This window comes from Neoarius graeffei, chromosome 7 (assembly GCF_027579695.1).
Source record: "Neoarius graeffei isolate fNeoGra1 chromosome 7, fNeoGra1.pri, whole genome shotgun sequence".
Classification (NCBI taxonomy): Eukaryota; Metazoa; Chordata; class Actinopteri; order Siluriformes; family Ariidae; genus Neoarius; species Neoarius graeffei.
Window position 1 is genome coordinate 50,028,425 of NC_083575.1, and position 13,756 is coordinate 50,042,180.

The 13,756-nt window shown below is 44.8% G+C and overlaps 1 protein-coding gene across 1 annotated transcript in view; it reads left to right on the plus strand.

Annotated features, from left to right (window-relative positions):
• Window positions 1-13,756, plus strand: part of pcdh15a (protocadherin-related 15a) — a 396,434-nt gene that overhangs the window by 109,380 nt on the left and 273,298 nt on the right. Inside the window, exons 7-8 of the mRNA XM_060924719.1 lie at window positions 82-225; window positions 9,768-9,938. Of these exons, the coding sequence (XP_060780702.1) occupies window positions 82-225; window positions 9,768-9,938 (315 nt within the window). The remainder of the gene's footprint in view (window positions 1-81; window positions 226-9,767; window positions 9,939-13,756) is intronic.

The window sequence follows — 13,756 nt, forward strand, 5'->3', positions numbered from 1 at the left end:
ATGAAATTTTTAAGTGCTATGGCACAATCTCTTTCCTACATTTGCTGTTTCTTTCTTAATCATGGTGTCTTTCTCTTTCAGTTGTCAAACAGGACTGTTCAGGTGGCTAGCACACTGTCTGGTAACATTGTCCTTGCTGAAAGACTGAACTATGAAGAAAGGACACGCTATCTAATCATAGTCCAGGCCAATGTAAGAACTTTTATAATTATTTTATGTTATGATGTTCCCCTCATCCACAATTAATATCATAAGATTTTAGACTAACGGGGATCCAAGCTTTCCATAAACTCACTGTAGTTTTATTTAATTGCCCTATTTAATTTTAGATAACATATGTTAAATTGTGGTAATTTGTTTGTGAAATCTGTCATGTTATCAAGGCAAATGCATTGCTAGAAATGCAGGAAAAGTGTCACTGCATTTGTTTTAAGGTACCTTGTAGTTGTTTACTGGCTGATATTTTGTCTGAGCAACGTGTTTTCAGTGTATTCATCAGGTTCAGAGCAATCATTAGTGCTGAAATATTCCACACCTACACACCAGCATTTTGACACTTTTATCAGAACACATGAAGGTGGCTTTGTTCTACAACAAAGATGGAACAGAGGATGTCATCGAGAAACTGAATCCTGGCTCCAGGCAGAACCTTAGCACTGTAAATCTTTACACTGTTTTTAGTGTGCCCTGAGGCTGACCACGACTTTTTACTCATTTTGATGTTACACCAGAGTAACTGAATAAATGCCTGGGCATACCTTCATAAAGCCAGGCAACCTGCAATTCTGCCTCATCAGTGTGGCTGGTCCATAAAGTTTTTTTCTCCAGTGAACACACTACAGTGATTTCTGCAGAGGAAGATGATAATGACCTTACAGGCATAAGGAAATTGCTCATACTTTCCTGGTCTTTTGCCACATTCTCACGTTTATTTAAAACACTGAATAAAATAAGTATGTCCATGTAGTAATCCCCGATGTGGATGGAGCACAGAAGCACGGCAGGCGAGAGTTCGTGTTCACACACACGCACTTTATTGAGCTTTTCAGCTTTCTTTCTTTCACTCATTCATTCACTCACGCACGCACACATGTGTTGTGGTCGGGGAGCGAATTCCTCTTCTCTCCTCTCCCCCTCCCTTTATACTCCATCCCTGCAACACACACACACACACACACACACACACACACACAAATTGACATCAGGTGTAATGACCTAGCCACTTACCTTCCCTGACCCCACCCTCCATTCACAGACTGCTGCTTGGCCACGCCCCCACTGCCACATACCCCCACCGCCCGACTCAGGCCGGGGAGCCGTCTGGCCTGAAGCCGACTCCCCCCCTCGACGGGACAGGAAGTCTGCCACCAGCATCTGTGTCCCCGGCCTGTGGATCACCTTGAACTTAAATGGCTGGAGAGCGAGATACCAACGGGTGATCCGCGCATTGGCATCCTTCATGCGGTGGAGCCACTGGAGGGGCGCGTGGTCCGAACAGACAGTGAAAAGGCGTCCCAGCAGGTAGTATCGGAGGGCGAGGACCGCCCACTTGATGGTGAGACACTCTTTTTCAATTGTGTTGTACTTGCTTTCGCGCACCAACAGCTTTCGGCTGATGTACAGCACCGGGCGCTCCTCACCCTCCACCTCCTGGGACAGAATGGCCCCCAGCCCCCTGTCCGATACATCAGTCTGCAAAATAAAGGGGAGAGAGAAGTCAGGAGAGTGTAAAAGTGGCCCCCCACACAGTGCAGCTTTTACCTCAGCGAAGGCCTGTTGGCATTGCTCCGTCCACTGGACTGGATCTGGAGCCCCCTTTTTAGTGAGGTCGGTTAGCGGGCTGGTGACGTCCGAATAGTTAGGTATAAACCTACGATAATAGCCAGCCAGCCCCAAGAACCGCCTCACCTCCTTTTTGGTCTTGGGCCTCGGGCAGACCGCAATCGCTGCAGTCTTGTTAATTTGGGGACACACCTGCCCATGACCCAAGTGGAACCCCAGATACCGTACTTCCACCCGCCCAATTGCACACTTTTTCGGGTTAGCTGTGAGGCCCGTTCACCTCAGCAACTTTAGAATGGCCCTCAGGTGTTCCAAGTGCCGCGGCCAATCATGACTGTAGATTATTATGTCATCTAGATAGGTGGCCGCGTAGGCAGCATGAGGGCGGAGGATCCTGTCCATAAGCCGCTGGAACGTAGAGGGCGCCCCAAATAACCCAAAGGGGAGCGTGACAAATTGGTGTGAACCAAACGGTGTGGAAAAGGCCGTTTTCTCTCGGGATAGAGGAGTCAAGGGGATCTGCTAATATCCCTTGGTTAGATCCAGTGTTGAATAAAAGCGAGCAGCGCCTAACCGATCAAGCAACTCATCAATGCGAGGCATTGGGTACGCATCAAATTTAGACACCACATTGACCTTTCTATAGTCCACACAGAACCGGACCGACCCATCAGTCTTGGGAACCAGGACCACTGGGCTGCTCAAGTCACTGTGGGACTCCTTGATTATGCCCATTTCGAGCATGGCCTTGAGTTCATCCCGAACCACCTTTTTCTTGTGTTCGGGCAAGCGGTAAGGGCGGCTATACACTACCACCCCCAGGGGCGTTTCGATGTGGTGTTCTGTGAGGTGGGTATGACCCAGAAGGGGCGAGAACACGTTGGAAAATTCCTTCTGCAACTTGGCTACCTCTGTGAGTTGGGTCGGCGAGAGGTGGTCTCCACAAGGGACCAGAGTGGCCTGAGATGTTATCTTTTTTACCTCCGGACCCAGCTCCACCTTCTCTGGGACTACCAACACCAACGCCACGGGGACCCCCTCATTCCAGCGTTTTAAAAGGTTGAGGTGGTAGACTTGCAGTGCCCCGCCCCTATCCGTTCACTTTACCTCATAGTCGACACCCCCGACTTGCTGTGTGACCTCGAAGGGCCCTTGCCACTTGGTGACTAATTTAGAACTCAACGTGGGCAATAATATGAGTACTTTTTCTCCCGCCGTGAATTCTCTAAGGCGCGTGCCCCTGTCATTATAGCCGGCTTTGACGTTCTTGTGCCTGCCATAAATTCTCCTGGGTTAATTGCGTGAGGGTGTGGAGTTGTGCGCGCAGGTCAAGAACGTACTGGATTTCATTTTTACTCTGTGAAGGTCCCTCCTCCCAATTTTCCCGCAGCACATCCAGAATGCCACGCGGCTTACGCCCATATAATAATTCAAAGGGAGAAAACCCTGTGGAGGCTTGCGGGACCTCTCATACTGTGAACAACAGGGGTTCGAGCCACTTATCCCAATTACACACATCTTCACTAACGAATTTCCGGATTATGTTTTTGAGTGTCTAGTTGAATCTCTCTACTAATCCATCCGTTTGTGGGTGATAGACACTGGTGCGGATAGACTTAATCCCCAGTAACCCATACAGCTCGCGCAGTGTGCGTGACATAAACGAAGTGCCTTGGTCTGTCAGGATTTCTTTCGGAATCCCGACCCGGGAGATAATGCAGAAGAGCGCTTCTGCAATACTGCGCGCTGAGTTATTGCGGAGAGGCACTGCCTCCGGATATCACGTTGCATAGTCCACTAGAACTAAAATAAAGCGATATCCCCATGCTGACCCAACGAGATCCATCCCAATTTGCTCAAACGGGGTTTCGATTAGAGGAAGAGGGCGCAACGGCACTTTTGGAGTGGCCGCAGGATTTACTAATTGGCATTCACGGCATGCCGCACACCACCGATGGACATCCCCACGAATCCCTGGCCAATAGAACCGGGCCATTATTCGGGCTAGTGTTTTGTCTTGCCCCAAGTGTCCAGCCATGGGACTAAAGTGAGCTGCATGGAATACGAGTTCCCTATGGCTCTTTGGGATTAACAACTGGGTTACTTGTTCCTTAGTTTGAGTGTCCTGCGTCACTCGGTACAATCTATCTTTAATAATGGCAAAATAGGGGAAGGTTGGTGCCGCGCTTGGCTGAAGAGTTTGACCATCGATTACTCTCACTTGGTCAAACGCATGCCACAGAGTCTCGTCTCGCGACTGCTCTAATGGGAAATCCCCAAGGGACTCCCCGAGAGAGGGAGGAGGAGCAGGGTGCTCCTCACTCTGATGCGGTGTTGACGCAGATGGCTCTGTGACAGCTTCTCCAGCCAATGCCACACCAGGATCTTCCCATGACCTACTAGGGCAGGACCCACTACGTGTTAAATACTCCATTAATTCTTTAAATCCCAGCCAATCAGTACCCAAGATCAATGAGTGGGTAAGGCGAGGATTAACCGCCGCCTTCATTTTATGCGTTTGGCCCCGGAATAGAATCTGGAACAACACTAGAGGGTAATGGTGAACATCCCCATGCACACACAACACCTTCACCGCTTGTGCTCCCCCCAATGCCTCACCTTGCACCAGGCATTGGTGAATTGAGGTCTGATTGCAACCGGAATCCACCAAAGCATGATATGTATCCCCTTGAATACTCACCGGTACGCGATACGTTCCGGCCCGATCGGGGGCGGTTTCTGGTGCGTCAGGGATCCGGATGACAGCCCCCACCTCCCTTGTGGGGCTCTGGCTCTGGAGACGCTCCGATTCCCCGCCACGCCAGCACACCGGCCCAGGCTTTCCCTCTGCACTGGTGTTATGGGTGTCACTCACCTGAGGGGGAGACAACACAGACACAGAAGAGGGAGATGGGAGAACACCACGGGTGCGACGGGCCGGCTGGGGAGGAGCCAGCCGCTGCCTCCGTGGCAGGGGAACAGGGTGGGGAGGGGGACAAGAGACGGGGGGGAAAAGAGAAAAGAGAATCGAGGGGAGACGCCTCGTCTGCCTGCCGTCGAAGCCGCCTCCAGATGGTCCTCCACCAGCTCGATGGCTCGTTCCAGCGATACTGGGCGGTGACACTGGACCCATTCTGCCGTTCCTTCCGGAAGTTGAGAGATGAACTGCTCCAGTGCCACCAGATCGATGATCTCCTCGGCGTCGCGGTCTTCTGCCCTCAGCCACCGTCGGTAGGCGTCCCGGAGTTGCTGGCCGAATGCAAACGGTCAGCCGACCTCCTCCAGTGTCAGGGTCCGGAAGCGCTGACGGTGTTGCTCCGGGGAGCGGCCGAGCCGCTGCAGGATGGCTTTCCTCAGGTCCGCGTAGACCAGCCGGCTGTCAGCAGGGAGCTGCTGCGCTGCGAGCTGCGTCTCGCCAGTCAGGAGCGGGAGGAGGTGCGCCGCGCACAGCTCCAGCGGCCACCCCTACGCCTCGGCTACTTGCTCAAAGAGAGTGAGGAACGCTTCCGGATCGTCCTGCTGGGCCAGCATCAAGGCTTCGAAGCGCTGCTGCTGCTCCTTCCGGAGGGTGATCAGCTCTTGATCCTGGTTCTGCTGGGCGGTAGCAAGGGCAAGGATGAGCTCTTTGAACGGGGAGGACTCCATAGGGTGGTTCCCTTCTGTGTGACCCGGGTTTCAGCACCACTGTAGTAATCCCCGATGTGGGTGGAGCACAGAAGCACGGCAGGTGAGAGTTCGTGTTCACACACACGCACTTTATTGAGCTTTTCAGCTTTCTTTCTTTCTTTCACTCATTCATTCACTCACTCACGCATGCACGCACACGTGTTGTGGTCGGGGAGTGAATTCCTCTTCTCTCCTCTCCCCCTCCCTTTATACTCCATGCCTGCAACAAACACACACACACACACACACACACAAATTGACATCAGGTGTAATGACCTAGCCACTTACCTTCCCTGACCCCGCCCTGCATTCACAGACTGCTGCCTGGCCACGCCCCCGCTGCCACTGTCCATTTTTTTATGTTGATGTAATTTTGAATAATACTCTGAACCATTATGAACTGGGGCGGCATGGTGGTGTAGTGGTTAGCGCTGTCGCCTCACAGCAAGAAGGTCTGGGTTCGAGCCCCGTGGCTGATGAGGGCCTTTCTGTGCGGAGTTTGCATGTTCTCTCCGTGTCCGCGTGGGTTTCCTTCGGGTGCTCCGGTTTCCCCCACAGTCCAAAGACATGCAGGTTAGGTTAACTGGTGACTCTAAATTGACTGTAGGTGTGAATGTGAGTGTGAATGGTTGTCTGTGTCTATGTGTCAGCCCTATGATGACCTGGTGACTTGTCCAGGTTGTACCCCGCCTTTCGCCCGTAGTCAGCTGGGATAGGCTCCAGCTTGCCTGCGACCCTGTAGAACAGGATAAAGTGGCTAGAAATAATGAGATGAGATGAGATAAAATAACTACATCATGAAGAATTAAAGCCCCTCCTTCATATTTCATATTTTGAAAAATAAATCAACACTTTATTTGTAAAAAAAAAAAAAGTGTATATATAAGGCAGCACAGTGGTGTAGTGGTTAGCGCTGTCGCCTCACAGCAAGAAGGTCTGGGTTCGAGCCCCGTGGCTGATGAGGGCCTTTCTGTGCGGAGTTTGCATGTTCTCTCCGTGTCCGCGTGGGTTTCCTTCGGGTGCTCCGGTTTCCCCCACAGTCCAAAGACATGCAGGTTAGGTTAACTGGTGACTCTAAATTGACCGTAGGTGTTAATGTGAGTGTGAATGGTTGTCTGTGTCTATGTGTCAGCCCTGTGATGACTTGGTGACTTGTCCAGGGTGTACCCCACCTTTCACCCGTAGTCAGCTGGGATAGGCTCCAGCTTGCCTGCGGCCCTGTAGAACAGGATAAAGCGGCTAGAGATAATGAGATGAGATGAGACATTATGAACTGACATGATATAATATTACTTTATGCTATCCCTGCATGGATTATTCCGTCAAAAATGGATTGCTAAGCATGCACATCCCTTAAAATATCCTACAGGATTTTTAAAACGGTGACATTTTTCAAAGCAAATTGTATTTCCATGTTGTTCATTGTCAAGATTAGTTTTCTTAATAAGCCTGGATTTCATTTTCCAAAAGGTTTGTATCACTAAATATTTTGTTAACGTCTTCATAAGAATGTTCTGTAATTAAATAGTACGTCCCCAAACTCTTCCGAACTAAAGTACTATTTAAGCATGTTCATAACTAACAAGCAACCTGACCCGTTTGTTATTTTTGTGTGCAATTCTGCCTCAGAAATGCAAAGGCTGCAATTCTGTAGCTTTTTAATTCACTGTTCATCTAACAAAAATAATTCATTCTAATTACTAAGCCAGTCTGTTGTCTGGTCAGCTACATTATGAATGGACCAAATAAGCTCACATGTTGATTGTTCAAATACGGAAATGCGAAATAAAGATGATAAAAAAATTATGCATCAGAATGTGGGCTGTTCAAGGTGGAACTGTTTAATGCTACAATCAAATATAAGCCCAGTGTACCATCTTAGTGAAGGTGATAATCTAAAAAGCTGGGCACAGCACTATTTCATTTCAGTGACTTTATAGTTACTCTAGATTTCTAAATCCATTGTAGTGTTGTAGATAATGGTCAAAATACTTGCATTCATTAATTAATATTACAAACAAGAAGATCCATAAAATCCACAGAAATATGGAGGTTCACAGTATTTTCACCATGGTTTGGGAATTCCCTTGTTTAGTTTAATTGTTTTGTATTTTGACAACAAAAACTGCAGTTCAATATATGTTTATGATTTTCTTTTACAATTTATTGGTTAATGGCTGCTTGGCTAATGATGAGAGGTTTAATTTAAACACTTTCAATACTTTCAGTATTGATTTATATTCATATTATACATGTCAGATATTGGAAATATAGATTGCATTATATAGCTATAGGTTATATTTGTTATATTTGTTATTTTTAACAGTTGTATATTAGTATATTTGCCTGGTTCCATTGAATTTAGAGTAACAGTCAAAAGTTTGGACACACCTTCTAATACAATGTTTTTTTCTTTTTTAAATAGACACTTAATGATGGATGTCATTTTTCTTTACTTAGTTGAGCGGTTCTTGACATAATATGGATTACTACAGTTGTGGAATAGGACTATTTACTGTATTTCTATTATTTACTATTTACTGTTTGATCTCAAACACATTAAGGAGGCAAGAAATTGCACTAATTAACTTTTGACAAGCCAGACCTGTTAATTGAAAAGCATTCTAGGTCACTACCTCATGAAGCTGGTTAAGATAATGCCAATAGTGTGCAAAGCGTCATCAAGGTAAACGGTGGCTACTTTGAAGAATCTAAAATATGAAACATGTACTGTATTTTTTAAAACACTTTTTGTTTACCACATAATTCTATATATATTCCATATGTTATTTCATAGTTTTGATGTCTTCACTATTGTACAGTGTATTTTCAATAAAAATAAAAAAAGACTCAATATAATCAAAGACAAATACAATGTTTAGTAAATAACTAAGACTAAAACTAAATTTAAAATTCTTATCAAATTAACACTGTGGCCATGTACTGTAGTGCATCTTTGATAGGATTGGGCCCATGACATATATAACACTGAAATTATTATTATGATACCGTGAAGTTTTCATTACATCTCATCCTTTTATTATGTCTTAATGAACAATGAACTGTTGGGGGTTGATGCTTTTATGTTGGAAGCTTGTGTGCACTAGCCAGCTTTTTTTTTTTAGGAATTTATTCAGATGTAAAGCGTATTCAGTATTGCCTTTTCCCACACACTCACATCTGTGAAAGAGCCCCAGTGGTGTGTTGCACTGATTGGGTTCTCCTGCCTTCACCATGACGCCAGACTGCCTGTGGGATCCACGAGTCACAATTTAAATTGTCATGCTTTTGATTCTCTCTTGTACCTCAGGACAGGAGGAGAAATTTAAAATTCACTCACATTCAAAAAGCTTTCAAATATGTTCACTTCATCCATGAAAAGTTCAGGGTTTAAGGTCTCTACGAGAGTGTGTGTGTGTGTGTGTGTGTGTGTGTGTGTGTGTGTGTGTGTGGTTGGTTGACAATTTTTCTAAAAGCCTCATAAGTTTCAGGTGGTGAGAATGCTTATTACTAAAATGCACTTAGCAAGGACATGAAGAAATTCCATTATTAAAAAGGTGACTGAATAAATCTGTCAATTCTCTCTCTCTCTCTCTCTCTCTCTCTCTCTCTCTCTCTCTCTCTCTCTCAGCTCATTGTTAACCCAAAAGACCAGAAGTAATTGATTGCAATGAGATTCCTCCCCAGATCAACCTGAAGACGAGTACCTTGTTTAGGATCAAATTTTACCAGCTGACATTGATCTCATCACTGAAACCCTGTGGTTCTGCTGTGCACTTTAACTTTCACACAAACATTTAGCACTTTTCAGCTAATTTTATAACAAAATTTTAACTGTTATTCATTAGGAATAAAATGACTTCTTGTGAAAATCTATGAAAAATTAATTTCCTGACATGAAAATGTATGCATCTGGTTCAAATTCTCTGATTATTGTTGTTAATAATTGTTTTAAAAGAAAAATCATACTTGTATTATGTTCAGGTCATATCAGCCTGAGAGAATCATTTTTACTCCCCAACATTTTACCTCTGCCTCTTAATTGCATACATAGCAGTGGACTCATAGACACTGCCTCAGTCAGGTGGAACCTCAAGAATGTAAAATGAATTGCACATCAATGTGAACACTGATTGTGTTGCTAATAATTGAGATGGAGATAAGATGTATATGTGGTGCAAGTTAGTTGATATAAAATCAAAAGAAATGGGCTGGGTCAGTGCATACACTGCTAAGTTCTGAACAGGACACTAAGGATAAACTCCAGCTGATGTGTGTGTGTGTGTGTGTGTGTGTGTGTACGTGTGCTCATTTTGCAGGATCGTGCTCCATATCCAGCCAGCCGGCACACTGCTACCACAACACTGACTCTGGATGTATTAGATGGAGATGACTTGGGTCCCATGTTCCTGCCCTGTGTTCTGGTCAATAACACGCGAGATTGCAGCCCTGTCACATACCGTGCTGCTATTCCTGAACTCACAGACCCGGTGAGAACTCAACTCATGCAGCACTGCTTCTGCTATGAGTTCAGCAGGGACATTCTTGGCTTTCGATTAGGTGTTTTAAAAGCTACTGCCATGTACCTGGAGAATCTGTCAGTGCCTCAAACATCCATTACTGAACAATGCTAAGCTTCATCTCACCAGCAAACACACAATGCTCATTTATTGTGCAGCTTAAGGCCATCTTGTCATTTTCCGTGAAGAGCTGCTAAGCCTGGCGTGAACCTGCTTTGGATCAATTCATGTGGGAGTCGAGCTGTTTTGTTAGAGTTCAACATGAAGCTCCAATAACCTGGGGGAGATGCGAGTTATTGTGTTTGTACATTTTCTGTGTAAACAAGTCCATGAGAATATTATACACGTTTAATACATGTATAGGAAAACAACCTGGTGATTTACATTATTTAGACACAACAAAATCTACCACATCTAATGGAGTTAAAGTTGCTCTGGCTGAATTTGGTCTCTAGCAGTTACAAAGGTTTATCCATGCTACAGTGTCTTGCAAAAGTATCCATCCCCCTTAGCATTCGTCCTGTTTTGTTGCATTACAAGCTGGAATTAAAATGGATTTTTGGAGGGTTAATAACATTTGAATTACACAACATGCCTACCACTTTAAAGGTGCAAATTGATTTTTATTGTGGCATAAAGAATAATTAAGATGAAAAAAAAACAGAAATCTGGAGTGTGCATAGGTATTCACCCCCTTTCATATGAAACCCCTAAATCAGAGTTGGTCCAACCAATTCACTTCATAAGTCACATAATTAATTGATTAAGATCCACCTGTGTGCAAAGTGTCACATGATATCTGTATTAATCAACCTGTTCTAGAAGGACCCTGACTCTGCAACACTACTAAGCAAGCAACATGAAAACCAAGGAGCACTCCAAACAGGTCAGAGACAAAGTTGTGGAGAAATATGGATCGGGCTTGGGTTATAAAAAAAAAATATCCCAAACTTTGAATATCCCATGGAGCACCATTAAATCCATTATAGCAAAATGGAAAGAATATGTCACCACTACAAACCTGACAAGAGAAGGTTGCCTACCAAAACACTCAGACTGGGCAAGGAGGGCATTAATCAGAGATGCAACAAAGACACAAACAATAACACTGAAGGAGCTGCAAAGATCCACAGCGGAGATGGGAGTATCTGCCCATAGGATGACTTTAAGCTGTACACTCTACAGAGTGGGGCTTTATGGAAGAGTGGCCAGAAAAAAAGTCATTGCTAAAGAAAACACGTTTGGAGTTTGCCCAATAGCATGTGGCAGACTCCCCAAACACATGGAAGAAGACTCTCTGGTCAAATGAGACTAAAGTGAATATTTTTGGCCATCATGGGAAATGCCATGTGTAGTGCAAACCCAGCACCCTGAGAACACCATTCCTAGAGTGAAGCAAGGTGGTGGTAGCATCATGCTGTGGGGATATATTTCATCTGCAGGGACAGGAAAGCTGGTCAGGAATGATGGCACTAAATACAGGGCAATTCTGGAGGAAAACCTGTTTGAGTCAGCCAGAGGTTTGAGACTGGGACAGAGGTTCATGTTCCAGCAGGACAATGACCCTAAACATACTGCTAAAGCTACATTGGAGTGGTTTAAAGAGAAAATTTAAATGTCTTGGAATGGCCTAATCAAAGCCCAGACCTCAATCCAATTGAGAATCTGTGGCATAACTTGAAGATTGCTGTACACCAATGCAACCCATCTAACTTGAAGGAGTTGGAGCAGTTTTGCCTTGAGGAATGGACAAAAATCCCAGTGGCTAGATGTGCTAAGCTAATAGAGACATACCCCAGAAGACTTGCAGCTGTAATTGCAGCAAAAGGTGGCTCTACAAAGTATTGACTTTGGGGGGGTGAATACCTATGTACACTCCAGATTTCTGTTTTTTTTTTTCATCTTAATTATTGTTTGTGTCACAATAAAACAACAGTTTTCACCTTTAAAGTTGTAGGCATGTTGTGTAAATCAAGTAGTGCTAATCCCCCCAAAATAAATTTTAATTCCAGCTTGTAATGCAACAAAACAGGACAAACACCAAGGGGGATGAATACTTTTTCAAGACACTGTACTTTAGTAGTTAGCAAACTTACCGTCTTCTCTTCTCATGTTCTTTTGCAGCTTATGACAAAAATATTTGTCAAAAAGGCTTATTTGACATGTCATTGGATCTCTTGGGTATACTCACCCAGTCCTGGTCATGGACAATTCTACAATTTTTCTCTGTGATCATTTTTCATTAGCCAATCTGGCTTAGTAGTTTACAAGCACCATTCTTTTGCAAAGTTAATGGTAAATGAATGAAATAACAAATAACTTACAGATTGCTCTATGACTGTTGCTGCAGTCATTATTTGATCAGTTTACCACTCTTTATCATTAATTATCACATTAACAAACCTGTAAAACCCAGACATAGTAAAACATTTAAAAAATAATGCAACCTGTTAGATGGTGTTGTAGAAGGCCTTTGGAGATAAAAATCAAGTGTTTGCAAAAAAAAAAAAATGTTTTTGTAAGGTTTTATGGGAATGTTGTAATCTTACAACGTTGGGTAAAGTGGGTAGCAGAATTTCCTGTAGGCTATTTGTACTCATTGTCTGAACATAAAGGTACAAATGTTTGTACCTCAGTAAAAAAAACCCTAAGGGTTCATTTGCATGGTTGATTGCTTATTACTTGGCCCCAGAACAGTATATAACATGAATAATAATATCAACATTAGTAATATTTTTATGAATAGCGATTTTATTTTAAAACAATAACTAAATAAAAAACAGGAACACGTACAAGGCAAGCATGTGCATGCATGTAGGGAGTAGTGCAGTGATCATTTACAGTGATAGTTCCAGAAACAGTCCTTGTCCTCCAAAAAGCAAAGACAAACATCACACTTGCGGCACTGTGTGTTTTGGTGTGTACCCTTTGGGGCAATGTCTGCAGCGCCCTCTCTTAGTCTTCATTGGGAAATGTCCAATGAGGTCCTTGCGTGCATCCAGTGGCGGGTGTGCACATGATCTCTTTGGTGGGATGCTGTTTGGACTCCCATCACCCGAGGATGGTCTCTTCTGTGCATTCAGAGGGCTGCTTGTTGTCACCGTCCGTGTGTCTGGGCTACCAGAAGATGGTCGTCCCCTCTTTGGAGTTTTGACTGTGTCCACCAGAATGAGAGAGGATGCTAGCTGTGCCTGGAAAAGTCTCATGATCAGTGTCTTTTTTCTTAGAGATCTTGAGAGCTTGGTAGTCCCGCTTGTAGAGGAGCCAGGCGTTGACCACAGCAAGGGTGATGGTGTACCAGAAGATGTACATGTACCGTACCAGTGGCGGGATTTCAGGGGGAACTTATATTTGGCTGTAAATGAGTCCAACAAATCCACACCTCCCATGTATGTGTTGTAGGTACCCACAATGTAAGGCCTTTCAACTTCAAGATAGGTCTTGTTGGCTTTGTCCCAGCATTGAATCTTCTGCACCGGTTCTGTTCCAGCAAAGAATGACACAAGTGTGACCGCCCTGTTGTCATATCATTTGACAGCACAGATGTTGTGTTTCACCTCCACTCTGTAGTCAAAGGTTCCTCTCCCCTTCTTCTTCAAGCTCTTATCATCCTCAAGGTTGCAGTTGGGTAGGCACACCTACCTGGCTGTTCCCACATAAAGCCTCGGTCACAACCGGCCATACGTGCTCCTACGGCCGGTCTACGTGCAAAAAACGCAAGAAACGCACGGAGGGCGCGCGTGTGACGTGCTGATTTTCGAGCCGTAGACTGGCCGCAGACCGGCCGC